This window comes from Schistocerca cancellata, chromosome 2 (assembly GCF_023864275.1).
Source record: "Schistocerca cancellata isolate TAMUIC-IGC-003103 chromosome 2, iqSchCanc2.1, whole genome shotgun sequence".
Lineage (NCBI taxonomy): Eukaryota > Metazoa > Arthropoda > Insecta > Orthoptera > Acrididae > Schistocerca > Schistocerca cancellata.
The window spans coordinates 304,327,784-304,353,057 of record NC_064627.1 but is presented as its reverse complement, the minus strand read 5'-3'; the positions used below and the strand labels follow the sequence as shown (position 1 = coordinate 304,353,057).

Here is a 25,274-nt window from a genome sequence, read left to right as displayed (position 1 = left end):
AATAAATTGTGGCCAGAGTCCACATCTGCCTCTGGAAACGTCTTACAATTTAAAATCTGGCTCCAAAATCTCTATCTTACCATTATATAATCAATCCCAAATCTTCCAGTGTCCCCAGGTCCTTTCCACATGTACACTCTTCTATCATTATTCTTAAACCAAGTGTTAGCGATGATGAAAGTATGCTCTGCGCAAAATTCTATCAGATGGCTTCCCCTTTCATTCCTTTCCCCCAGTCCATGTTCACCTACTTCTTTTCCTTCTCTTCCTTTCCCTACTATCGAATTCCAGTCCCCCTTAACTATTAAATTTTCTCCTCCCTTAACTACCTAAACAATTCCTTTTATCCTTTGTCTAAGATGACAAAAATCCTGGCTCAATTTGCAAAAATTCTTGTTACAAGTCAGAAAGTTACCAATGTAGGATTCCTTTTATGGTGTTACCCTATCTGTGAATAATGAAACAGTATAGATAACATATAACCGCAATTTACTCAGAAAATACACCTTGACAGAGACACCAGTAACATGAGCTAATTACAAAATACATCAAAAAGGTAAAATATCACTTTGCACCATACTGCACAATGCACTTTGATCAGTCAGTCTCATGGTATCCACACATCCTTATTGGTCCAGGTACCGTAATCATTTAGTTCATTTTGCTGTAGGATAAGTCAGTGTATAACAAAATATAATACTATAATACTGTATGATTCAAATGTACATTAATTACACTATTTTTACATTAAATTATAATATTCTAGCATATATGGGACATCTGTTGTACAGATAGACTGATACTTGTATTACAGTAACATTTATGTGGTGGAGCATTAATGTACTTAAGGACTACTAACATGTATATAACATATCACTGAGGCACAGGCACATCTATTTAGTGTACTTCCTGAAGAAACTTGTGCAGACATCCTGCATTGGGTTTTCCGTGGTATTCCAAATTTTCTACGACGAATGCCACACTGACTGATTCCATTGATTAGATCATGGACAATTTCCTGCCCTATCCTCACCGAATCCTATCATATTTTGTTTGTGTTCTCTATGTGTATATAATTTTTTTTATCATCTATGGCATGTCCGATACTGTTGCACTGAATTGTCCAAGAACGAATAAGTAAATAAAAATAATAACAATACATCCACAACAATTAAAGACATACAAACTGTAATGAGAAACTGGAAACATCTTTGCCTGTGATCTAAACTGCGCTGTTATAAAGTAGATAATTTCCTAAACAGGTGAATGGCACAGACTCAAGCATTAATTGATTCCAGAGAGTTAGATCAAGATTAATGTACATGCCACGTAATTTTCCTCTTCGTGTCAAATAAATTACGTCAGTTAAATTTGATTTGGAATCACGCTGAAGACAACTCGCACTCCACAGCTAATTTTTTCTCTTCCTGTTTTGCTCTACAAGTCCTGTTTTAAAAGTCTGGGATTATTAGTGCTTCTTGGTTCAACGACATCTCTTATGAAATCTGTAAATTTATTCAGTGATTTACCAGAGCTGAGTATGCAGACAGTTTAGCTCAACACCACCATCACTTAGCTATTTAACGCAATGATAGCGTGTACGATATCAAAAAATTGCTGATCATGATCCTTCACAGATATTAATATACAATTGCAGATGATTAGTCTGGGACTTTATCGGAAACGTGTGAATCGCTGCAATACGGGCGATACGAGTAGTGCTGCGCTATAATATCACTGGTTCGCGGGGTTGGGTTTGTTTGGCGTGTGCTGTGTTGTGCGTGTCGCGTGATAAATGTACGAAGGTAACAGTAGGCTTTAATTCATGTTTCTTTTATTGAGTGGAGACGGTAAACAGATCTTGTTTACTTTTTCAGATGCCAGAACTAATTGAGGTATCGAGTAATCGTTGTTTCGGCGGGTATCAGAAAGTATTTTCTCATGAGAGGTAAGACGTCGTTTTATTTAAGCGAGTGGCATCCGTAATATTCATCTTGTTTGATCACTGTGACTTTATGTGATAGTTCCGAGCTGCGATGTCAAATGAACTTTGCGGTTTACCTACCACCGCAGTCGGAAGAACGTAGCCTGCCAGTCATATATTGGTTATCTGGTCTGACCTGTACGGAGCAGAACTTCATTCAGAAGGCCGGTGCTCAGAGATACGCAGCTGCACATGGAGTAATAATAGTTTGTCCAGACACTAGCCCTAGTAAGCTGCCTTCCAGATCTGCACAACGTGTTTTATGTAAATTAATTGTTGACTGACACACAATATTTTATTACAGGGGGCGTGAATTTGCCCGGAGAAGGTGACAGTTGGGATTTTGGTAGTGGAGCTGGATTTTATGTTGACTCCGTGACGGATCCATGGCAAAAACACTACCGAATGTATTCTTATGTCACAAAGGAACTCCCAGATATAATAAATACTAACTTCCCTGTGCTTGCAGATAAAGTATCTATAATGGGTCACAGGTAATAAACATAATGACTTTTATATGTATCTCAGAAGAGGACTCGCATATATCATACATGCCCTGTGCTTGAAAAACACCATTAAATAATTGGACACAGACAGTAAAGAGAGAGAGAGAGAGAGAGAGAGAGAGAGAGAGAGAGAGAAAGTGTGTGTGTGTGTGTGTGTGTGTGTGTGTGTGTAGGACTAAATGTAGTTGTTGAGTTCCATTGGACAGTATGCCTTTTGATGTAAGCCTTGGAAATAATGGTTTTTGATTGCTTTATTACTAAATCTGCATCATTTACCAGTCATGACTGGATGGATGGATTCAAGATTACGTACATAGGCATTTTTATAATTTTTTATGTGAAAATGAGGAAAGTTTTCACTATGAAGACATATGTAACAGATGAAAACATTATTTCGTCTAATCACTTTAGTCACTTCTGAACAATTCCTCAATACAGGTGGAGAACATGTGCAGCATTTTTTTCTTTGGCAAAAAATGGTGGCGTCATCAGCAAATTGTAAATGGTTGTTACAGCATATATCACTGACATAAATAAGAAACAGTAGAGGTCTAGTGATAGATCCCTGGGGTCTGCCATGCTCCAATTTTCATTCTTGGGAGAATGCTCCATAGGCTGATACCATCTGTCTTCTGTTTTCAGGATCAGATTCAAGCAACTTCCTGGCAGATTAAAACTGTCTGTCAGACCAAGACTCGTACTCAGGACCTTTGCCTTTCGCGGGCAACTGCTCTACCAGTTCTGAGCCACCCAAGCATGAATCATTCCCCGTCCTTGCAACTTCAGTTCTGCCAGTACCTCATCTCCTACCTTCCAAACTTCACAGAAGCTCTCCTGCGAAACTTGAAGAACTAAAACTCCTAGAAGAAAAGATATTGCGGAGACATGGCTTTGCCACGGCCTGGGGGATGTTTTCAGAATGAAATTTTCACTCTGTAGTGTGAAGTGTGCACTGATACGAAACTTCCTGGTGCCCGCGAAAGGCGAAGCTCCCGAGTTCTAGTCTCAGTCCGGCACACAGTTTTAATGTGCCAGGAAGTTTCATATCGGTGCACACTTCACTGCAGAGTGAAAATTTCATTCTGGAAACACCCCCACGGTGTGGAACAGCCATGTCTCCGCAATATCCTTTCTTCCAGGAGTGCTAGTTCTGCAAGTTTCGCAGGAGAACTTTTGTGAAGTTTGGAATGTAGGAGATGAGGTAATGGTGGAATTGAAGCTGCGAGGACAGGGCGTGAGTCGTGCTTGGGTACCTCAGTCGGTAGAGCACTTGCCCACGAAAGGCAAAGGTCCCGAGTTCAAGTCTCGGTCTGGCACACAGTTTTAATCTGGCAGGAGATTTCATATCAGTTCACACTCTGCTGCAGAGTGAAAATTTCATTTCGGATCAGAGTAAAGAGTTGCCAGAACACCACTTCCAGCACTATAACAACACTTGCGAGATGCAGTCAGATGTCTTGCTGAGGTGACAGAGTTTGAGTGCCACAGTTTCTCTGTCCTCGAACCACTGTGATTACGTCCAATGCTGTATAGTTGACTTCTATTTGTGAAAGCCATGCTGTGTGTCCAGGAAAAGTTTATTGTCCTCAAAGTAACTTGATATCTGCCCCATAACTAGCTAAAATTGGGATTTTGAAATTGATCTAAAACTGGACATTTCACATTGTTCACTTTTTTTGTAGAATATTGCAACTGTAAGATCTAAGCCTGATTCTGGAATATTACCCATAGTACTTGTCTGTGACCTAACAGAAACCTGAATGAAGACATCAGGACTGGAATTTAAGGCAGAAGTAAATTTCTGCCTGTGCACATTTACCAGATTTCAAAATGTTTGCAATAACGTACCCAACAATGCTGTAATACCAAAAATAAATATGTCAGTCATTGTTATCAGCTAAGAGGTTTCATTTCAGTCCACCAGTCTTAAAGCCAACATTGCTGTTTGACTCATTCATACTAGATGACAAAATGCTATGTGTTGCGTTTTCTACAGCTCGAAGTTCTTTTCAAGCGTTTTAAAATGCATTTTGGCAGGATCTGGCTGTAGGAGTGTGTGGGGAGAGTCGGAAAATACACCATATTATATAAACTAGTTTTGTCCAGCAGTGAGCATTAATCATTTTCAGAAGTTGCTCCTCAAATCAAGATGTATCGTAAGGGTTTCAGTAAGAGAGTAGGCTTTAGTAAATGTCTCTCTTTTAAATATAAATTGTCGAGTTCCATTTCTTGTGCAACCCATAATTCCAGTGTGATATGTACTGAGAGAAGTATGCATCTTGGTTAATGGTGCAGTCAGTTGGCTCTCTGTCAGAAGCTTTATGCTTTGTTTCATATCGTTTGTGTATTAGTCAGTTTCTTTACAGCTGATGTATGGTATGGAGGGTTGCTGTCATCATGAGTAATCTTAGGTACAGATCCTTACTGTGCTTGGTCTACTATGTTTAAACTCTAGCATGTTCAAACCAGAACTAACATTTTCAAGTTCTCCAGTCAGACATGATACTACCGCCTCTTTATCTAGTTAATTTTAATACGGACATCATGAAAGAGGTCAGGTCTGTTTTTGCTATTAGCTGTAATATTTTTCCATCATGAGTAGGCTTCTGAACTATCTCTTGTAGTTAGTTTTCATATAATGCATTTAGTATTATTCTACATTTATCAGCTGTATGGCACAAGACAAGATAGTCACAGCTTAGCTTGTCACAGAACCTTTGAAGTCTCTGGCTCAGATCATCCACTTGGCTCAGAGGCAGGGTCTGTAATCTGTTCTGAGGACAGTGCTGCAGATCGTGAACTGTGTTGAAATTCTGTGAGCAGAGTTAGTCTTCACAACCTTCTTTGCTAGTCACTGAAATGAAAAAAGTTTGACCTCGGATACGGACAGTTTGTTTTACTGTGTTCAAAATGCACAGTCTTCACACACTCAACACTCAGAATATTATTATCAAAAAGGGTACCTTGAGGCATGTAGGAATATATCAACGTTTTAAGAAACACCTTATAACAGAGAAAAGCAACCCAAGAGAAAGATATTTGAAGTATAAAAAAATCAAACAGTGGAAAATCCAGGATGGAATAATGACAATATTACGAAAAAGGTGGATTGATAATCACCATATAGAGGAGATATTGAGTCATAGAGAGGCACAATAGAAAAGCTACTAAACACGTGAGCTTTCATCCAGAAAGCCTTCAAGAAAATAGACAAAACATGCCCCCCCCCCCCCCCCCCCACACACACACACACCACACACACACATATACTCGCGCAAATGCAGCTCACACACACATGACCATTCTCTCTGGCTGTGGAGACCAGATTGTGAGCAACTGTGCATGTTGGGAGAAGCAATCTGGGCAGTGTGGGTGAGGAGGAGGCAGGGAAGGGAAGTGAGAGCAAGAGACAGGTGGGAGACAGTGAAGTGCTGTTTGTGGGCTCATTTCATTTAAAATCACCCAAAATAAAGAAATCTCGATGCCATCATGTCACAGATATTTGTGAAAATTTGGTGTAAGAAATTACATAAATAGAAAGTGATAAAATAATTTTTTTCGGTTTTTTGGGAGCAAAACTGTAGTCAGGGGCCATTTTGAAATGTCTAGCATTTTCTCCATCTGGTGTCAGTACGAAAGGTAGGTTGAAAGTTTTTAACTACTACAACTCCCTTATTTATAAATCAATTTTATTCAATTTGGTGTCATTAGAAAGATAAAAAGGACCAACTGTATCACTAAACTATAAAAATGCTGCAACTGTGCATATAAATATGTGCAAATCTGTAATAAAATCATTTTTCAAATTTTTTTTTAAAAAACTTCATGAATTTTTTTCGTCAAAAAGTTTCACCATTGTAATTTTGTCTCAAAGAATTCCTATTGTCATACATTTCAGTATAAAAAAATCAGAAGGGTTTTTGTCCTGTTTAATCATTTAAAACAGAAAGAACATAAATAATAATATACACATTTCATTTTGTGACTCTTACCTAGTGATCACAAATGATGATCAGTTCTCATAAAACACATTCATAAAATTCTAAAAAGCATTCATTCTTTCAAACAAGTTTTCAATGGACAATAGTACGTCTGATTCAAAAGTATATAAATTACCAGTACTTGTGCTTGCACTAGGAGCAGGCAAAGTCATTAAAATGTTTTCATAAGATACCTAGCAAACATCAGTGTGAAGTGGCCGTGAATAACTTGAGGAAGGGCCGCTTGGACTCATAAACTTGACTTTTGCATCTGTGTTCTTCACTTATCTCTAGAATTTTTCCAAGCCACCACAGCTGCGACAAATCTTTCTTCTTTAATTGTGTTAGAGGCAGTTTTTTGAATTCTGAGATGATGAAAACACGCTCTATCAGCAATTTGTTTTCATTCAGTGGTTTGAAAAAATGATTCACTCTTGTCCCAGGAATGGTAGAACAAGTCTCATATCCCTTTTGTAACATGTTTGTGGACTTTGTTATCTCCTCTGTTATAACATAAAAGGTTTCTATTCCTGGAACATGAGTTTTCGCAAATGTAAACATCTTTTGGGCTTAAAATGTGACTGTCATATGGACACTGTAAACTTGCTCTTGTTGTTAAACATTTAATAGTACGACCAACTCCATCACATGCAATTGTGCCATGACTAGTGGCAAAAAAATTCCATTCTGCAGTTACTCCATAATCTTGCTTGTGATGGCACAAATTTAAAAAATTCTTAAATTTTTTATATTGTGCAGAACTGCCATCACTGAAGTACATAACATGCTGGATGTGTGGTGTTCCAATACATAAGTGCGAGCACATAGAATGTGTTTGTATCGTGCTGCAAACAGTCACTTATACAACAAAATGACATTGACGTAATGCAATCATCTGTTTTAAAGTACACCACAAAACGATGAAGGGTGACTTGAATGTTCTGCCACTGAAATTCTTGTGCAGCATCCTGAAGCAAACAGGTATAGTTCTCTGCAAAATCCACTATGGGGCCATTCCGTGCCAAGTGGTCTAATATCGAGAAATGTTCCCACATGACCATCATGGATTTTGATGAAATTTTGTATGAACATTCACACGTGTTCTCAGTGAACACTGGTAAAGCTTCAGTTTCAGAAATTCAATACTTGCAGAGATATAGTCACTTGTTTGAAACCACAGCACAGCTTCCAATAGTGCATCCTTGAATTTTCAGCAACTTTGAGATGAGAAATCTATGTAAGTATTTGCATGAAAGAAACAAAACTTGGCCTTCTTATACAACTTTTAGAGCTCTTTAAAGTAAAATATTAAGAAAAGGATTTCTGAGCAATTTTCATATAGGTTGAAGCCAATTTGGGCGAAAAAATAGCTGTTTAAAAAAAATGCTAACTTTAGTTTTTTATATCTCCAAAAGTAATTGTGGGGTGTACATGAAACTTTGCACACCATAACTCACCAACACAAGGTCTTAGAATGAAAATTTCATTCTCCTATTGCTTTCCATTATTTCACAAATCTAGGGTGAAGTTGACAATTTTTCAAAAAGTGCTAAAACGGGTATTTTAGTCAAATATTTCAAAAAAGTGTTTTCTCCAAACTCTTCTAAACTATGGTCATCAGAAAGGGCATATTCTAAACTATCTAGAAAAGTGGATTTGGTTTTGCAATGCAAGCATATAAGGCTCTAAAAAGTAGCATCATTGGAAGTTTGAACACATTTTTCTGGCACTCAAATTATACCTGAAACCTTTTATTATGCCTAATAAATGTTTATTAGTGCCTTGAATATTTGAAATAAAAAGATCTGGTAAATAGGAAATGAGACTGTCAGAAAAACGTGAAAACTATGAGAAGTAGCCCTTCTGCTTCTATCGTTAAGTGTTCATCTGCATAAAACTCTTCTCATTTGGAGAAAAATAAAAAAGATCATAAAGAATTCAATGAATAATAGGTTCATATTTTTTGTACTTCTCAAAATTGTAAATATTTACAAATGGAAAGTGAAGACCTAATTTTTGGATTCAATTGTATAAAACATTTTTCCAAAAAAGAATCGGTTTGCTTGAATCATCCATCAAGTGATGCAAATTTTCCAATCAATATTGCAGAGATTTTAATACCTATGTGTTGTAATCTTTGAATTTTTATTTTAAAGTTATTAGGGAAACATGTGAAATTGGTTGGTTAAACATCTAAGAGTTTTAGTTTTGTATTTAATCACACTTAAATGGAGCCTACTACCTTGGTAAATACATAACCACTAGTTTCAAAGAGAAAATTCACAAGATTCACTGTTTATAGAAAATATAATGGCAACAATTACTTTAACAATCAGATTGTTTCATTATTGTGAGCCTTGTTTGAACAATCAGTATATCAGTGGTGTGTTTGCAGCATAGTGAGTGGATTCTCTTGACTGAGTGTGGCTTGTTAAGTGATTCGTAAGACCATCAAAGTCTGTAATCTAATTTACAAAAAATTGTTTTGATTGTGTCTTTTATAGCATATATCTGTTATTAGATTTTTTCATTGGTATTATACATTGTGTATAATTTCATTCAGTAGCAATTTGTCTTAAATTTAAGCAGATTATAATTTGCACATAGAGGCCAAATACATTATTTAGTTACTGATTAGAGATGGATGCAGAAGGGAACAGCATACCTTCCTGCTCAATTGGGCAAGGAGATAGTGGAACAAAGTGTCATGTCACTTTCTTTGCCAAAAAAGCTGCTTTAAAATGGTTTGCGGATTTTAGTGATGAGGAAAGAGAGTTGTTGGTCCGATGTTCTGAAGCAAAGCTGGACAATACCTCTGAGGTTTGCCTACACCATGAAGCCGTGTTATTGACACAATATGAGAGGTTCCACAAAAAAATGCTTCAATCCCTTCGGGAAGGTGAATCATAATGTTAAGGCAGGAATTCGCACTCTTGATACTGAAATAGCTAATAAGGCTTCTGATATGTTGAAGAAGCAGCTTGTTAATAACATAAAGCCAGGCCAGAAAATTTGTCCGGCTTGCAGGACTACCTTAAATAAACGCTTGGACGAAGCTGTACCAGCCTCATCATCACATTCTGATGAGGACTTTACACCAAAAGAAGAATTAAATAGTAGCTTATTATTGTCTATCGGTATTTCACCCATGAAGAGAACAGTAAGCTACAGAGATAAGCCCCAATATGTGAAGAAGAAAATTCAAAAGGCTCAAAATGTGATTGAAAACAGAATTGTAAATGTAATGGGAGTAAACCGACAAATTGAAGATGCTAGTGAAATTAAGGAATGTGGAAACTGTGCCGACTATGCACATTTGCTGACTGAACTGAAGGCCAAGATGCAGAATGCAATTCATAAAGAACAGATGCAAATTTTAACCTTGGCATCTGTAAGTTGGACAGTCAGACAAACAGCAGCTCAGTTTGGCGTGTCCGAAAGAATGGTGAATGCTCGGAAGCTGAAGGCAGAGAAGGGCATTTTGTCACTTCCCGAAAATAGGCAAAGCAGGAAATTACCAGCAGAAGTTGCTAGTAGAGTGCGAAATTTTTTTGAAGATGATGAGTATAGTAGGGTGTGCCCTGGAAAAAAAGATAGTATTTCAGTTAGACTTTGATAGAAAGACATAAATGCAGAAAAGATTGTTACTTTGCAATTTACGGGAAATGTCTGTTATCTATAAGAATATAAATGGTCCAGAAATAGGGTTCTCAAAGTTTTGTGAACTTAGACCCAAATGGTGTGTAACAGTAGGATCAGCTGGAATGCATGCAGTTTGTGTCTGTGCAATTCACCAAAATGTTAAGCTTATGCTTAGCGGAGCTGGTATACATGAAAATTATAAGGAGATTCTCAGCAAGGCAGTTTGAACTCTAAACAGTGCATGCTACATCGCTGTGAAAGGTGTCCTGGGCCCAAACCTATAGCATCTGAAATTGCCAGCTACTTCCTAGATCATGAGCCACAGGAAGTTATTGTGTTTAAGCAATGGGTACATACCGATCGGGCCACACTGGACACGAAGCAAATGGTAGTGGATCATTACATTGCCAAGCATCAAAGCTTGCATCTTAAATGCCTTAAATGTCATCTGAAAGACGAAGAACTTGTTGTCCTAATGGATTTTGCAGAAAATTATTCTTTTATCATTCAGGATGCTGTGCAAGGCTTCCACTGGGACAATAGTCAAGCAACAATTCATCCATTTGTTATCTACTTTCGTCAAAATGAGAAAGTAGAATCTTCAAGTTTTTGCATTATCAGTGATTGTTTGCGGCATGACACTATTACAGTTCATGTTTTTATCAAGGAGCTCATCAAATATATAAAAGCACAGTTTGCACAGATATCCCACATTCATTATTTCAGTGATGGCTCCAGTGCTCAATATAAAAATTTCAAGAATTTCCTAGATTTGTGCTATCATAAGAGTGATTTTGGAATGACAGCCGAATGGAATTTTTTTGCTACTAGTCACAGGAAATCGCCTTGTGATGGGATTGGAGGTACAACAAAGCGATTAGCAGCAAGAGCAAGTTTGCAATGGCCACTTAATGGACAAATTCTTACTCCCCTAGATCTGTTTCACTTATGCTCTGAAAACATTAATGGAATTAAATTTGTTTTTGTCAGTAAAGATGAAATTGAAAAAAAATATTGTGTCACAAGAAGAAAGGTTTAAACTTGGACAAACTGTTGCAGGCACTAGAGAAAATCATCACTTTTTACCTATTAATGAAACAACAATTCAGGTCAGCAGAGTTTCAAACCATTGTTCATCTTTTCTAGCTAAAATGGGTCACAGTAATGAAGGAGGCATATTAATGTCTGCTCTCCAACCAGGACAATATGTTGCATGCATATATGAAAACGTCTGGTGGATTGGGAACATCTGAGAGACCTCCACAGAGCAAAGGGATGCATTAATAAACTATATGCATCCACATGATCCAGCAAATTCATTTTATTGGCCAACAAGAAGTGACAGGTGCTGGGTTCCGGAACACCACATTATTGCGGTTATTCCAGTTCCATCAGTAAATTCGTCTGGCCGTCAATACACCATTCCTCTTGATATTCATCAGAAAATTAATGTAGCATATCAAAAATTGAAATATGTTAGAGGAAACAATCTAAGGAATCCAAGACTGCCTCCTAATTTTACACAGGGCACTTATATAATTTTACTATCAGGCTTGGGAACCTGTGTAAAGAAACGCTTATCAGGCTTGGGATCCTGTGGTAAAGGAAACCCACCCCTGGCTGTTGTTGCTAAGCTATCGGGCGTGGCCCCTATGGCAATGGGAATGTTGGTTTTCTCAGGTGAAATGAAACTAGCAGTGGTTAAGCCACGGTGGACCATAGCAATCCATCAGTAAGCTGGTGTTGTTCATTAAACAGGCAACTAATAATTAGATTATTATGCAAATAAATTTTACGATTTACATTCATTCTTAATAATAATTGTGTGTGTGTGTGTGTGTGTGTGTGTGTGTGTGTGTGTGTGTGTGTGTGTGTGTGTGTGAGAGAGAGAGAGAGAGAGAGAGAGAGAGAGAGAGAGAGAGAGTGGGAGGCAGGGGGGGGGGGGTGACAATTAAGAAATAAATTGTTTCTATTTTTATTCTTTTGCTATTCGGACTTAAGCTAGGTCCTATTCATCAGGACTTCTAATTTCACTTATCCCAGACATTAATAAACATGTATAAGGCAAAATAAAAGATTTCAGGTATAATTTGAGTGCCAGAAAACGTGTTCAAACTTCTAGTGCGCCTCTTTGGTGATGCTACTTTTTTGGGCCTTATATGCTTGCATTGCAAATCCAAATCCACTTTTCTAGATAGTTTAGAATACGCTCTTTCTAATGACCATAGTTTAGAAGAGTTTGGAGAAAACACTTTTTTGAAAAATTTGACTAAAAATACCCATTTTTAGCACTTTTTGAAAAATCTTCAACTTTAATCTAGATTTGTGAAATAATGGAAAGCAATAGGAGAATGAAATTTTATATTCTAAGATCTTGTGTTGGTGAGTTATGGTGTGCAAAGTTTCATGTACATCCCACAATTACTTTTGGAGATATAAAAAACTAAAATTCGCATTTTTTTTTAAACAGCTATTTTTTCGCCCAACTTTGCTTCAAATTATCTTTATGAAAATTGCTCAGAAATCCTTTTCTTAATATTTTACTTTAAAGAGCTCTAAAAGTTGTATAAGAGGGCCAAGTTTTGTTTCTTTCATGCAAATACTTAAAGAAATATCTCATCTCAAAGTTGCTGAAAATTCAAGTACGCACTATAGAAAGCTGTGCTATGGTCTTAAACAAGTGACTGTATCTCCGAAAGTATTGAATTTCTGAAACTGAAACTTTACCAGTGTTCATTGAGAACATGTGTGAATGTTCATACAAAATTTCATGAAAATCCATGAGGGTCATGTGGGAGCCTCTAGACCACTTGGCATGGAATGACCCTATGATGATGCATGTAGTATCGGGGAGGGTTTCTTTGCTTGATTTGAAGTGGTGACTCTGAGATTTTGATACATAATGATGTTGTGTTAAGTTTTGAAGTTTTTGCATGAGATACTCAACAAATTCATCAGTCGTCTTCATTAGTGTCTCCAGTGTAGTCGATCAGTTTGCATCCATTGTTTGAATGCAACATTTTCACAATCTTGTAAGGACTCCAGCTTCATTAAAAAATTGTGCAGTTCATATTCATCAGGACACCGAGAACAGCAATGTAGCATGCACTCCTCGTTTGCCAGATTGCACGCAAGTTTCTGTAGAAGTTCAGTATACGGTTCTTTCACATGTGCAGCATGCATTAAGTTTTACATTTTGGTGATACGTGCATACACATACGTTATGCATTCCATGACTGTTTACAGTAACACATTCTTTTGGCCTAAGTTCACAAAATTTAGTTGCCTAAACTAATCTCTGAAAGCTAAGTATACATCTTTAAGATTATGTTAAATTAGTGTTTTTGTCTTATACAATCTTTTGCCGTTTTCTGAAGGGACAGACAGACGGTCTTTTTTATTAGCAGAAATGCGACTTATATCATGTTCACAGTAAAAATTGTGGACATGTTTTTCCACATCCTTACCTATTCAGTTTCCCACTTTATAACTCCCTTTTGACAAAATACCATCTTCTTTTAGCAATACCCTCGATTTCTTTACCATGTATTCGGTAGTGTTAAGAAACATATGCATTTTTTCTGTACTCCATGAAGCTGGTGCTAAGGTAAGTATTTGTAGTTTTTCTTCAACAGAACTTCTGCTGAATTTCTGTTTAAGTTTTTGCATTAAAATATTACAATCTGTACATTCAGCACTGCCAGTTTCTTCAGACACATTTTTCACTCGAGCATGTAGCACCTCTGATACTGTTTGCTGGAATTTTAAAGCTAAGTGACAAGACTTGGATCGAATGTCTTCTAGATGCCTGTCTTGTGCTCTCTTGGTAACCTTAAATGGTGAAATTTCAAGTAATTCACAACTTTCATTAAGTTTTTGAAGAGCTGTAGAAGGCTCTGGTGTATATTCTTGATCTTCAACTTCACATTCATCCATTCCTGGAAGGTTATCCCCCGTAGGAGATAAAATGTCCTTACGGCATGTTATGCACAGCTTGGTACCTGGGATAAGTCCAAGGGTTTTAAATTTCCTTGCCATGGTTAAAGAAATAGGTTTCAAAGATTTCTTAGCAGTCATTTTACCATGCATCTTAAAAGAGTCACAGCAAATTCTTTGTCATCATATGTTCCCAAATAGAGCCTTTTGTGAGAAGAACAAACACTCTCAATATTTTCGCAGGTGCTTCTTAGCTTCAATAATTCAATATTAGCTTGATTCAGGCTTGACATATCTAGTAAATCAAACTCTTCACTGCTACGACTTTTCTTATGACATAAAACCTAAAGAACATTTGCTTTCCATTGTGATTTTTAATCAACTGTGTATGTTGCAAAAAAGAACTGGATGGTTTGAAACTTTTTCTTGTTCTCTAATTACCAGACAGAATGGCTACTTACGTAAGAAGCACAAAATCAAGATGACTAAAGTCCTTCAGATATATAAAGTGCACAGACACACAAAAACCTAACACACACACAGCCTGTGTTGCATATGAGTGTTGCTGCTAGACTGAATTTTTCATTGTTGTTTCATGTATTGTTGATTAGCTATTTGAAGCAATTAATTATTACAGCATTATTGAAAAAGTATAAGATCTAACAATAGAGGACAAACACCCTTCTGATTTTTTTATGTTGAAAAGTATGACAGTAGGAATTATTTGAAACAAAAATTCAGATGGTGAAACTTGTGATTCTGCTGAAAAAAAAAATCCTTAAATTTGGAAAAAAATTGGTGACAAAATAACATTAATTACAAATTTTCAAGCATTTGTTGCTTTGACACAGCACTTTAATATTTTTTATATTATAGCTCTATTCTTTTACTTTCCAATGACACCAAATTGAATAAAATTGATTCATAAATAAAAAAGTTATAGTGGTTACAAACTTACAAGACACTTCGTTTCTCAATGCCAGTTGGTAGAAGAGGCCCACATTTCAAAATGGTCTCCTAATTACAATTTTGGTCAAAAAAGTCCAGAAGAAACATTTTAACCCTAATTCATTATGTACATTCTTACACAAAATTTTCAGAAAAGTCTGTGACATAAGGGCAACGGCCACTGGGTGATTTCACATGAAATTACCCATACAGGAACAAGTCCGAGAGAGTTTACGACAGCTAGGCGCAGTCGGGAGGTTATATATATATGGGAGGGGGGGGGGGGGGCCTCTGGAAAAGGAGAGACGTGAAAAGACTGTGTAGTGCTGAAGTGGGAACAGAGAAGGGATTGGTGAGTGCAGGACAATGACTAACAAAGATTGAGGCTAGGAGGGTTATGTGAAGGTAAGATATATTACAGGGAGAGTTCCCATCTGCACAGTTCAGAAAAGCTAGTGTTGGTAGGAAGGATCCAGATGGTGCAAATTGTGAAGCAGTCATTAAAATGAAGAACATAATTTTTAGCACTGTGCTCAGCAACTGGGTGGTCCACCTGTTTCTTGGCCAAGATTTGTTGGTGGCCATTCATGCGGACAGTCAGATTGTTGCTTGTCATGCCCTTGTAGTAACCCACAAGCTCAGCTGCAACCACTGTGCTTTGTTCTATGTGGACGTGATAACCAACAGGCTGTCTGTCCATTTGAATAGCCACCGACAAACTGTAGCCAAGAAACAGCTGGGCCTCCCAGCTGCTGAGCACGCTGCCCAACACAATGCATTTTGTTTTAATGATTGCTTAACAGCCTATGCCATCTGGATCCTTCCTACCAACACCAGCTTTTCTGATTTCCACAGGTGAGAACTCTCCCTGCAATGTATCCTATATTCACATAATCCTCCTGGCCTCAACCTATGTTAGTCATTGTCATTCACCCACCTACCCCCTTTACTGTTCCACTCCAGCACTACAGAGCCTCCTATTCCACAAATGCACCCACAATCGTTTTACCCTTTGTGTGTGTGTGTGTGTGTGTGTGTGTGTGTGTAGGCTGTATATTCCAAAAGAAGGTCTTTTGGCCCAAAGCTTATGTGCTTTGTAGTCTTTTTGTTGTGCCTGTCTGTGAATCAAGATCTCTGCTCTATGGTGAGTAGCAACTATCCACTTCATAATATTGTCATATTATGAAAAGCATAGATTGCTAATCACCATCTAGCGGAGATGCTGAGGCACAGGCACAACAAAAAGACTGTCAAACAAAGCCTTCAGCTTCAGCCAAACAGGCCTTCATCAGAATTATATAACAAACACACTCGTACATGCATGTGTGTGTGCAAATGCAACTGTTGTCATATTTGAAGTACAGGTAGTTATCTTTTTGGTGATTGAAATTCACATGTATTCAGAGAAGTGATATGATGTACTAGAGAAGTCTACTTACGAAAATAGATTAATGGGTCAGAGTATCAGCGACTCAAAAGAATAACACTGCGGCTACGTACCCTGTAACTGTTCACAAGAGCAGAAAAAGAGGAAAACTATTGAATAAGAAAGAACTTATATTTTGTGAATGACTATATATTAACACATGTTCATTTATTGCCATGTTGATTTTGTGTTGAGGAGAGCAGAAAAATGTGGAAAACTACTAACATAGTGCTTGTATATTGAGAATGATGATGTATTAACACCAATTCTTTTATTGTCATGTTGAGCTTAGGTTGGAATGAACAATACAAACAAATCACTGATGGATTTAACTTAAAATTATCCAGTGTTACATTATTATCCATGTGGGGCTATGATATTGTGTATTATGGAGGTTTTTACTGTTATCTTTAATACTTTTAGTTGAAGATTAGCCATCAGATACTAATTAATCTAGTGTGCTTTGTGTCTGCTGTCAGTTTTGATGCTGAACAATTTTTATTTATTGTGGGAACGTTTGGACCACTCACAGTAGTGTAACTTTTTTCTTAACAGTCTGATCACATAAATCATCAAAGAATTGTAATAGTGTTGTCTGTTTTGTGAAGAGCAAAAGTCGAAGATATACAAAATGTGTTCACACTTCTGGTAATGGAGATTGTGTTACCTGCATATTCTCCTGTATTAACTTTAGCCAAAGCATAACAAGCCTTTACAGTAAAGATAATGCAGGCTTTATATCTATGTTGAGCTATAAGAAGGAATGTAATTTAAAATATTTTGAAATCATCTACAGTAGCTTTGATACAAAGTCTTGCAGCTGACTAATATTCCCTGACAAAAAATAAAGTTTCTATATCTTTTTTCTTCAGTTAAAACTGAACTGTGGTTAGTCACTAATAAGTGCGATGGCCATGAGCTCTAGTAAAGCAAAGCTTGCTGTCACATAAAACAAAACTGGGAATTGTAGGAGAAACTTTTTGGGGGGAATAAAATAATCATCCGACATTTTGTTCAATATATTCTGTACATAATTTACATGACATACTCATTTTTACTTTGCAGCATGGGTGGTCATGGGGCACTGATTTGTGCCCTGAAGAATCCTGGTAAATACCGCTCTGTATCTGCATTTGCACCCATTTGCAACCCAATAAATTGTCCCTGGGGAAAGAAAGCATTTACCGGCTATTTGGGAGTGGGTAACATTCTTGAGTGGCAAAGATGGGATGCAACTGAGCTAGTCAAAAACTATGATGGACCACCCCTTGACATTCTAATTGACCAGGTCAGTACATGTAGATATTTTTGTCTGTTATTTTGGCATGTGTAAATTTGGAAACCTTATTTTGCTATTTGTTGGCAGTAGTAGCAATTAACTATTTCTGTTTTGTTTTGGTAGGGTGTGGAGGACCAGTTCCTGAAAGAAAAACAGCTGCTACCTGAAAATTTTGTTGCTGCTTGTCAGGAATCACACACACCTGTAGTGCTCCAAATGTGTGATGGTTATGATCATAGTTATTACTTCATTGCTTCTTTCATTGGTAGACACATTGAATTCCATATGAAACACCTCAATGCAACATCCACTCTTCTGTGATCATGATTTGTTATAAATACATTGTCCTGCTTGGCAAGCTCAATTGGGAAACTTACACCAAGTATATCATACTTGTTTTGCAGCATGTTGTGTGTGTGTATTATTTGGGCTGTATACTGGTGATTGCAACAAGTACAAGTACTATTTTCTTTTCATACTGCTCCTTTTCTTCCGTTATCAACCTGCATCCAATCTCCACTCATCTTCCCACAGTACGTCAGTCTAAATTGAGGGCTGACCTCAGTAGTTATTGACAGTAGAAATAGCTTTTCATTTACTAAATAAGTGCTGTGTCTTCCTCCCTGGTTTCCATTGTTAATGTTTTCCCATTTATTTTGTACAGTGATTTGCATTGCTCTGCCTAAGAGATCCCAAATACAGGATTTCTGATTCAATACTAGTGAGCAATGAGTGTCGTCAGTAACTATTTTGTTGTACTGCATTTATGGTCTTGAGGGGCATTTATAGTCGAACAATAAACACTGTAAGGTTAGGCTGTTACAACAAAATTCTTCTTACTGTATGAAATAGTGTGTTCAAATGACATTTGTGTAAGAGAAGAAAGTTTTCCTCTTCCATTTGTATATTTTGTGGTAAAAACAATAGAGATTTAACTGCATATGACAATGATGATGTTCAAGAAGAGAACCTATCTCTTTTATAAGACTATTTTATGTGCTACATGTATAAACTGTTAACAACAGTATGTAGAGTTACAGAGTTTTGTTACAGTCTGAAATAGTTGCTTTGTTTATGGTAAATAAAATGTTTCTGGCATATAAATGGTTCATAATTGTACCCTATATAAGTCTTAAATTTCATACAGGTACCTGAACACCAAAGTAGAAGTTAGAATTGGTATTTGTATTTAGACATCCTGAATACATAGCCTGATACACACTATATTGCTACTATTGGTAAATTATACCACTTGTGAAAGTGAAAAAATGTGTTAATAGCAATTTTATTCCTACAGTTAAGCTGAACACATGTTGGTGTTTACACTTTTATTGTCGATGATGATTACCTGTCATAGCACAGAATATTCTGTAGACCTTAGAGATCAAAGTATAAATATCAACTTCTGAACTGAACAGGTAAAAAATATTCTTAATAAACAATGCACAAAATCTACAGCGTAGGCCTACATAAAATATCGCTTTCCATTGGCTACTTCCTGCAAGTCCTAAAGTATGAGTGGCACGTTATTATCTGCCTTTTAATTCCTAATGTCACATATTTGCTGGATTCAGAAGTCAGTCAACATTTGCTGTAGAGTTGCAGAGTAAACTCATGGCCATTGCATCAGCAAGACAGGTGATAAAACCCAGATTTCATTAATTAGTGATAAACTTGCAAAAAGAAAGCAGAAAAGATTGACCACAGTCATGCTGTACAAAACTACCAAATGGTAATCAGTGTCTTGTACATGGCACACCTTTTTTTACAGTTGAACTGTAGTTGTTGAGAGAGAGGGGGAGGATGGGTGGGATGGAGGGGAGGGGGGGTTGTTTCAAGTAGGTTCAATGCACCCAAGGCATGAAATGTTGGATGAAGTGCAATGGAGAACATTAAGCACACTAAAAATTTGTAGATGGTATTGTCTTACTCTGTCTTATTACTGTACTTCAGACTGACTACACTGTGGGGGACAGACTAGCAACAGTTCACAGCTGCAAATGAATCATTTGAAGCTCTGATGAAAGAAGGTAAAGGGCTGTGATGTGTGTCCATCACCAGTGTGTGTGTGTGTGTGTGTGTGTGTGTGTGTTTTGTAGTACATTAAATTAATGCGGCTACAGTATCAGACCAAATAGTATATTCTTGGCACATCCTCTATCGCCACAATATCTACTGTTGCATTGCAGCCATACATTTTTTAGTACATGTCATATTTTCTCAAGTACTTCGTTTCTTTTGTAATCTTAACATGTGTTATGCAGCAAAAGCTGCTGTTCATGGCAAATTTTCCAACTCTCTTATTCCAAACAACATTTTCCATCACTTCATAAATGTACTATGCAGGACATCCAACAATCAGTTGGGAAAATTACAGCTTGGTTAGTAGTGATAAGATATCCTGTGAAACAGTACTAAATGACTTCTCTGAAAACTATATAGAACAGATAGCTAGGAACCCCACTCATGATAAAAATATACTGGATCTAATGACAACAAACAAAACTGACGTCTTTACGGATGTCCACATCGAAACTGGTATCAGTGACCAAGACACACATGTGGCAACAATGATTACCATCGAACATTTGAAACCCAACTTGCACTTCCTCATTTGACATACTGAAAGCTTTGGATCAAGGCAACCAGGTAGATGAAGTATTTCTTGATTTTCAAATAGCATTTGACTCAGTACTGCATCTAAGCTTATTGTCAAAAGTTCGATCCTTTGGGACATAAAGTGAAATTTGTGACTGGATTGAGAAATTTTTGGTAGGGAGGACACAGCATGAGGAGTCATCATCAAATGAAGTAACTTCAGGTGTGCCCCAGGGAAGTGTGTTGGAACCCTTGTTGTTCCTGTTGTATATTAATGGCCTAGCAGACAGTGTTATTTTACTTTTAAGGCTTCTTGCAGATGATGCAGTTATCCATAATGAAGTACTATCTGGGAGATAACTTCAAAAATATTCAGTCAGATCTTGATAACGTGGTAAAGAGATTGACTACCTGCTCTAAATGTTCAAAAATGTAACACTTTGCAAAATGAAAAGAACCTAGTATCCTATGACTATAATATCAATGAGTCACTGTTGAAATTGGACAACTCATACAAATATCTGGGTGTAACACTTCGTAGGAATATGAAGTGGAATGATCATATAGGTTCAGTTGCGTGTAAAGCAGGCGATAGACTTCAGTTTATTGGTAGAATACTGGGGAAATGCAAACAATCCACAAAGGAAATCACTCGTGTGACCGGTTCTAGAATATTGCTCAAGTGTGTGTGGGGCCCATACCAGGTAGAACTAACAATGGATATTGAATGTATATAGAGGACAGGTTGAATGGTCACCGGTTTGTTTAATCTGTGAGAGAGTGTTACAGAGATACTGAAGGAACTGAACTGGAAGGCTCTTGTAGATAGATGTAGACAATCCCAAGATAGTATGTTAACAAAATTTCACGAACCGGCTTTAAATGATTACGAATATATTACAACCCCCTACGTATTGCTCACCTTGGGAACATGCAGATAAGATTATAATAATAACTGCACGCACAAAGGCATTCAATTACTCATTCTTCCTGCACTCCATATGTGAATGTAACGGGAAGAACTCCTAATTAATTGGTACCTCATGATGGTTTGCAGAGTACAGATGTAGATATATACTGCTCTTCAGTTTCTCCTTTCTTGAGAGGTAAATCAAAGTTTCTTTTGCTTCTGATGATACAAAACACTATTCCCAACTCACTGTTCTAACCACCACAGTGGAAAGCGGGTGTAGTCCCCACTGATAAGACTTTACACACTGCACAGTGTCTGAGACTTTGAACATAATTTAAGTGTCACACATGCATATGTGTCGATAGTTCTCTCTTGCCACCCTCATGTAGCCATTGTTTTACTTTGCATGCAATTGTTGCTAATTCACTTTGTACTTTACACAGCAAACACAAGCATATCATGCTAAGTGTGAAAAGAATTTGGTGGTACAGTTCTGTTAGCATATAACCTCAACAGGTAAAATTTAGAGTGAATCGTGCTGCTTATGGACAGCTTGTAATGCATGAAGGGGCTCATATACTGGAAGAATTTTGAAATGTAAGAACAAGTGTTCATAATTATGAATCTGTAGTCAATAATAAACACATTCAGAAAGTTACTGGAAAATTTAACTGTTTTGTACAAAGTCATCAATGGAAATTAAAAGCATGGAAGTTCATTAACAAAAATATTAAAAAGATGTTGTTTTAAGATGTGATTAATAAAATTTCTCCATCTATGTGGTTATGTACAGCGAAATGTGGTTACTGTGAATAGATGATGATTGGTTTGTAGGGTGCTCAACTGCGCAGTTATCAGCGCCTGTGCAAATTCCCAACCTTTGCTCAGTCCAATCTCGCCACTTTCATGAATGATGATGAAATGATGAGAACAACACAAACTCATCTCAAGGCAGGTGAAAATCCCTGACCCCACTGGGAATCGAACCCAGGACCACTTGCTTGGGAAGCAAGAACATGACCATGAGCTGCGGACGTTACTGTGAATAGGTTATCATAGGTATATGTCCCGTTAGATCCGTATTAGTATCTTCTTATGACAGTGAAGTGAAACAATAGTCCCTAGTTACAGGTAGTAACTAACAACCAAACCTACGTCAGTCAATTGGATCGGTACCAAATGTTGTATTTCAATAGAGTATAACTAGGACTCCAATAAAGGTTGTGCTATGTGCTGTCGTCCAGGAGAGCTCACATACATGGCAAGGAATAAGTAACACCTGACCTACGGACCACAAGAAAAACTTAACTGTGAGCACCTGGGGTGTAGAGCTCCTCAGTACAGTTGGGTGCTCCCTGGGCAACGTTGCACATTAGCAGTGGCTGATTCTTCCACCACTGGTCAACACAGAAGTAGTGATCTTCCTTAAGGGTCTTTTTTAAGACCACTTGTTACAATCTTGATAAATATTTAGGGATTTTTGTGTGCCAAAGAGTCCTTACTGGCTGAGTTATGTGCGCAATATAAATGTGACATCCTTTTAGTACAAGAGACTCACCGAGGCTACAATAGCCATCAGCCCAGAATTGCAGGCAGCAACTTGTTCTGGAACGGCCCCATGATAAATATGGTAGTGCCTTGGTGATTACAACTGCCGAAGCACATGATGGGGATACCCAAATTGAGAAACTAATCATGAAAAACCTGAGACCCGGCAGAGTCGCATGATCTTCAGCTAATTCATGATCCAAAGCTGCCGGCATCCTTCAACAGTGGTCGGTGGAGGAGAGGCTACAACCCTGATAATATATTCATGTCATCAAAAGTTACTGGGAGCTGTGTCAAGATGATGGGTACGCCCATCCCATCCACGCAACATAGACCTGTAATCTGCAAAGTGAATGCCATGGTAATGCCAGAGGAGGTGCCTTTCATATGAAGATTTAATTTCCAGATGGCCGACTGGGAAAGATTCACCAACTAGCTCAACACAGAGATTGCCGATTCCGCCGCAACCTGAGATGTACAATGCACTTGTCAAATGTGTCCTGACAGTATCAAGAAGGACCATCCCAAGAGGCTGTAAAACAAGTTACATACCAGGACTGACTGATGACAGCAAACAGCTAATGAACCGCTACACAGACCTTTTCAAGGTAGACCCACTTGCTGATGACACTTTCTAGGTTGGTGAGGAATTGCTGCAAACTATCTCAGCAAATCGTAAAGCTAAGTGGACCTCGTTGGTAGAGAACCTTGACAGGAAATTAAATAGTAGGCGGGCTTGGAATCTTTTGAAAAACCTGAGCGGTGACCCAATGAAATCTAGAAACGTCACCGCAATAACAGCAGACTACTAATGAATGGGAAGACTAAAGGTTGGAGTACACGGGAGCAACTGGAACAAACCCCAGGGTGTGAGAACCATAACCTCCGAGAACCATTCACCTTGGATGAACCAGACTCTGCCATCTCCACCCTGAAACTGAACAAAGCTGCTGGCATCGATGACATCAAAGTGGAACAGATCAAGAAGTTCGGCTTACCACTCTGCAATGGCTGCTTAAAATGTTTAATGAAAGTGTATCAAGGTTATAAATTCCAAGGCTCTGGAGGAAAGCTTGTGTGGTTGCACTACTTAAGCCTGGTAAGGAGCCAAACGATCCTAAAACCTTTCGCCCAGTAACACTGTTATGCCACTGTTTCAACATCTTTGAGCATCTTATCCTTAACCAAATTAGAGGCATCCTCGAAGAATCATTCATCCCTCAACAAGCTGGCTTTCGACCTGGAAAGTCATGCTGCAGTCAGATACTGAACTTCACTCAACACATCGAAGATGGTTTTGAACAGGGTAAGATAACAGGAGTTGCCTTTGTTGACCTAACAGCTGCATACGACACTATCAACCGCAGGAAGTTGCTGAGGAAAATTTACCAACTCGCCAAGGATTACCAACTAACATCCCTTATTGGTACTCTCCTGCAGAACAGAAGATTTCAAGTCTCTCTCCATGGTAAGAAGAGCAGATGGTGCATACAAAAGAATGGCTTACCTCAAGGCAGTGCGCTCATCCCTGTGCTCTTCAATGTTTACACTAATGACCAGCCCATAATGGAATATTCCAGCCTTTTCATCTTTGCTGACGATACTGCAGTGGCTGTTCAAGGAAAGACTGAAGAAGTAGAGGAAAAGTTGGCTTCTGCACTAGATAACGCTTGGCTCCTACTACAAAGCCAATTGCCTAAAGCCAAATCCCAACAAGACTCAGGTGTGCGCATTTCACTTGAAGAACAATGCAGCTCAGCGGGAACTGGACGTTACATGGCAAGGCAAACGACTGGAGCATTGCTCAACACCAGTATATCTAGGTGTTACCCTTGACCGAACTCTGTCCTTCAAGAAACATTGCTATAACACCAGGCTGAAAGTTAGTTCATGGAATAACATGTTGAGGAAGCTCGCATCCACCACCTGGGGAGCAAGTCCTCTTGTCCTGAGAATTTCGGCTCTTGCTTTGTGTGTGTCTGCCGCACAGTATGCTCCGCCTGTGTGGAGTGCATCCACTCTCACCAAAAAGATTGATATTGCAATCAATGAGACCGTCTGAATCTTGTCAGGATGTATGAAGCCAACTCCAGTCGATAAAATCTACCCGATTGTTGGAATAGCTCCCCCTACTATTAGAAGGTGTGTTGCTTCTGATGTAGAGAGGACTAAGCAAACTTACGATCCCTGACACCCACTGCATGATCATCAGGCTGTAGTCCGTTGACTGAAGTCAAGAAAGAGTGTCATCGCCAGGACTCAGCCACTAGAGGGAACACCAGAGTCTAACTGCATCACCAGGTGGAACAGCAAGCTGCCACCTGATATCCCTGTAAAGGAAGAGCTAGCTCCAAGAAATGACTTGCCCTACCCAATTTGGAGATCGCTCAATCGTCTTAGGCTGGGCGTTCCTCTTTGCAAGACCAACATGTGAAAATGGGGCATTCTTCCAGCTGATGGAGATGCATCCTGCGAGTGCGGAACAAAACGAGACCCATCCCACCTGCTAATTTG

At 38.2% G+C, this 25,274-nt stretch overlaps 1 protein-coding gene across 2 annotated transcripts; it reads left to right on the top strand.

The window, feature by feature from the left end:
• Positions 1-1,684: 1,684 nt before the first annotated feature.
• On the top strand, positions 1,685-18,805 carry LOC126161687 (S-formylglutathione hydrolase). 2 transcript variants are annotated; one of them, XM_049917701.1, is made up of 6 exons: positions 1,685-1,797; positions 1,878-1,948; positions 2,025-2,212; positions 2,289-2,478; positions 17,488-17,710; positions 17,825-18,805. In XM_049917701.1, the coding sequence occupies exons 2-6, from the start codon at positions 1,878-1,880 to the stop codon at positions 18,020-18,022; spliced, it is 870 nt and encodes a 289-aa protein (XP_049773658.1). In that variant the 5' UTR covers positions 1,685-1,797; the 3' UTR covers positions 18,023-18,805. The 2 variants fall into 2 exon arrangements, with proteins under 2 accessions (XP_049773658.1, XP_049773659.1); XM_049917702.1 differs by having other exon boundaries at positions 1,722-1,805.
• The last annotated feature ends 6,469 nt before the right edge of the window (positions 18,806-25,274 follow it).

Bases quoted from the DNA above. Each gene is read 5' to 3' on its own strand.
- LOC126161687 (XM_049917701.1), top strand. From the start codon at position 1,878: ATGCCAGAACTAATTGAGGTATCGAGTAATCGTTGTTTCGGCGGGTAT. The intron at 2,479-17,487 runs GTAATAAACATA...TTTACTTTGCAG, and splicing joins GTATCTATAATGGGTCACAG to CATGGGTGGTCATGGGGCAC. The intron at 17,711-17,824 runs GTCAGTACATGT...TTGTTTTGGTAG, and splicing joins TTGACATTCTAATTGACCAG to GGTGTGGAGGACCAGTTCCT.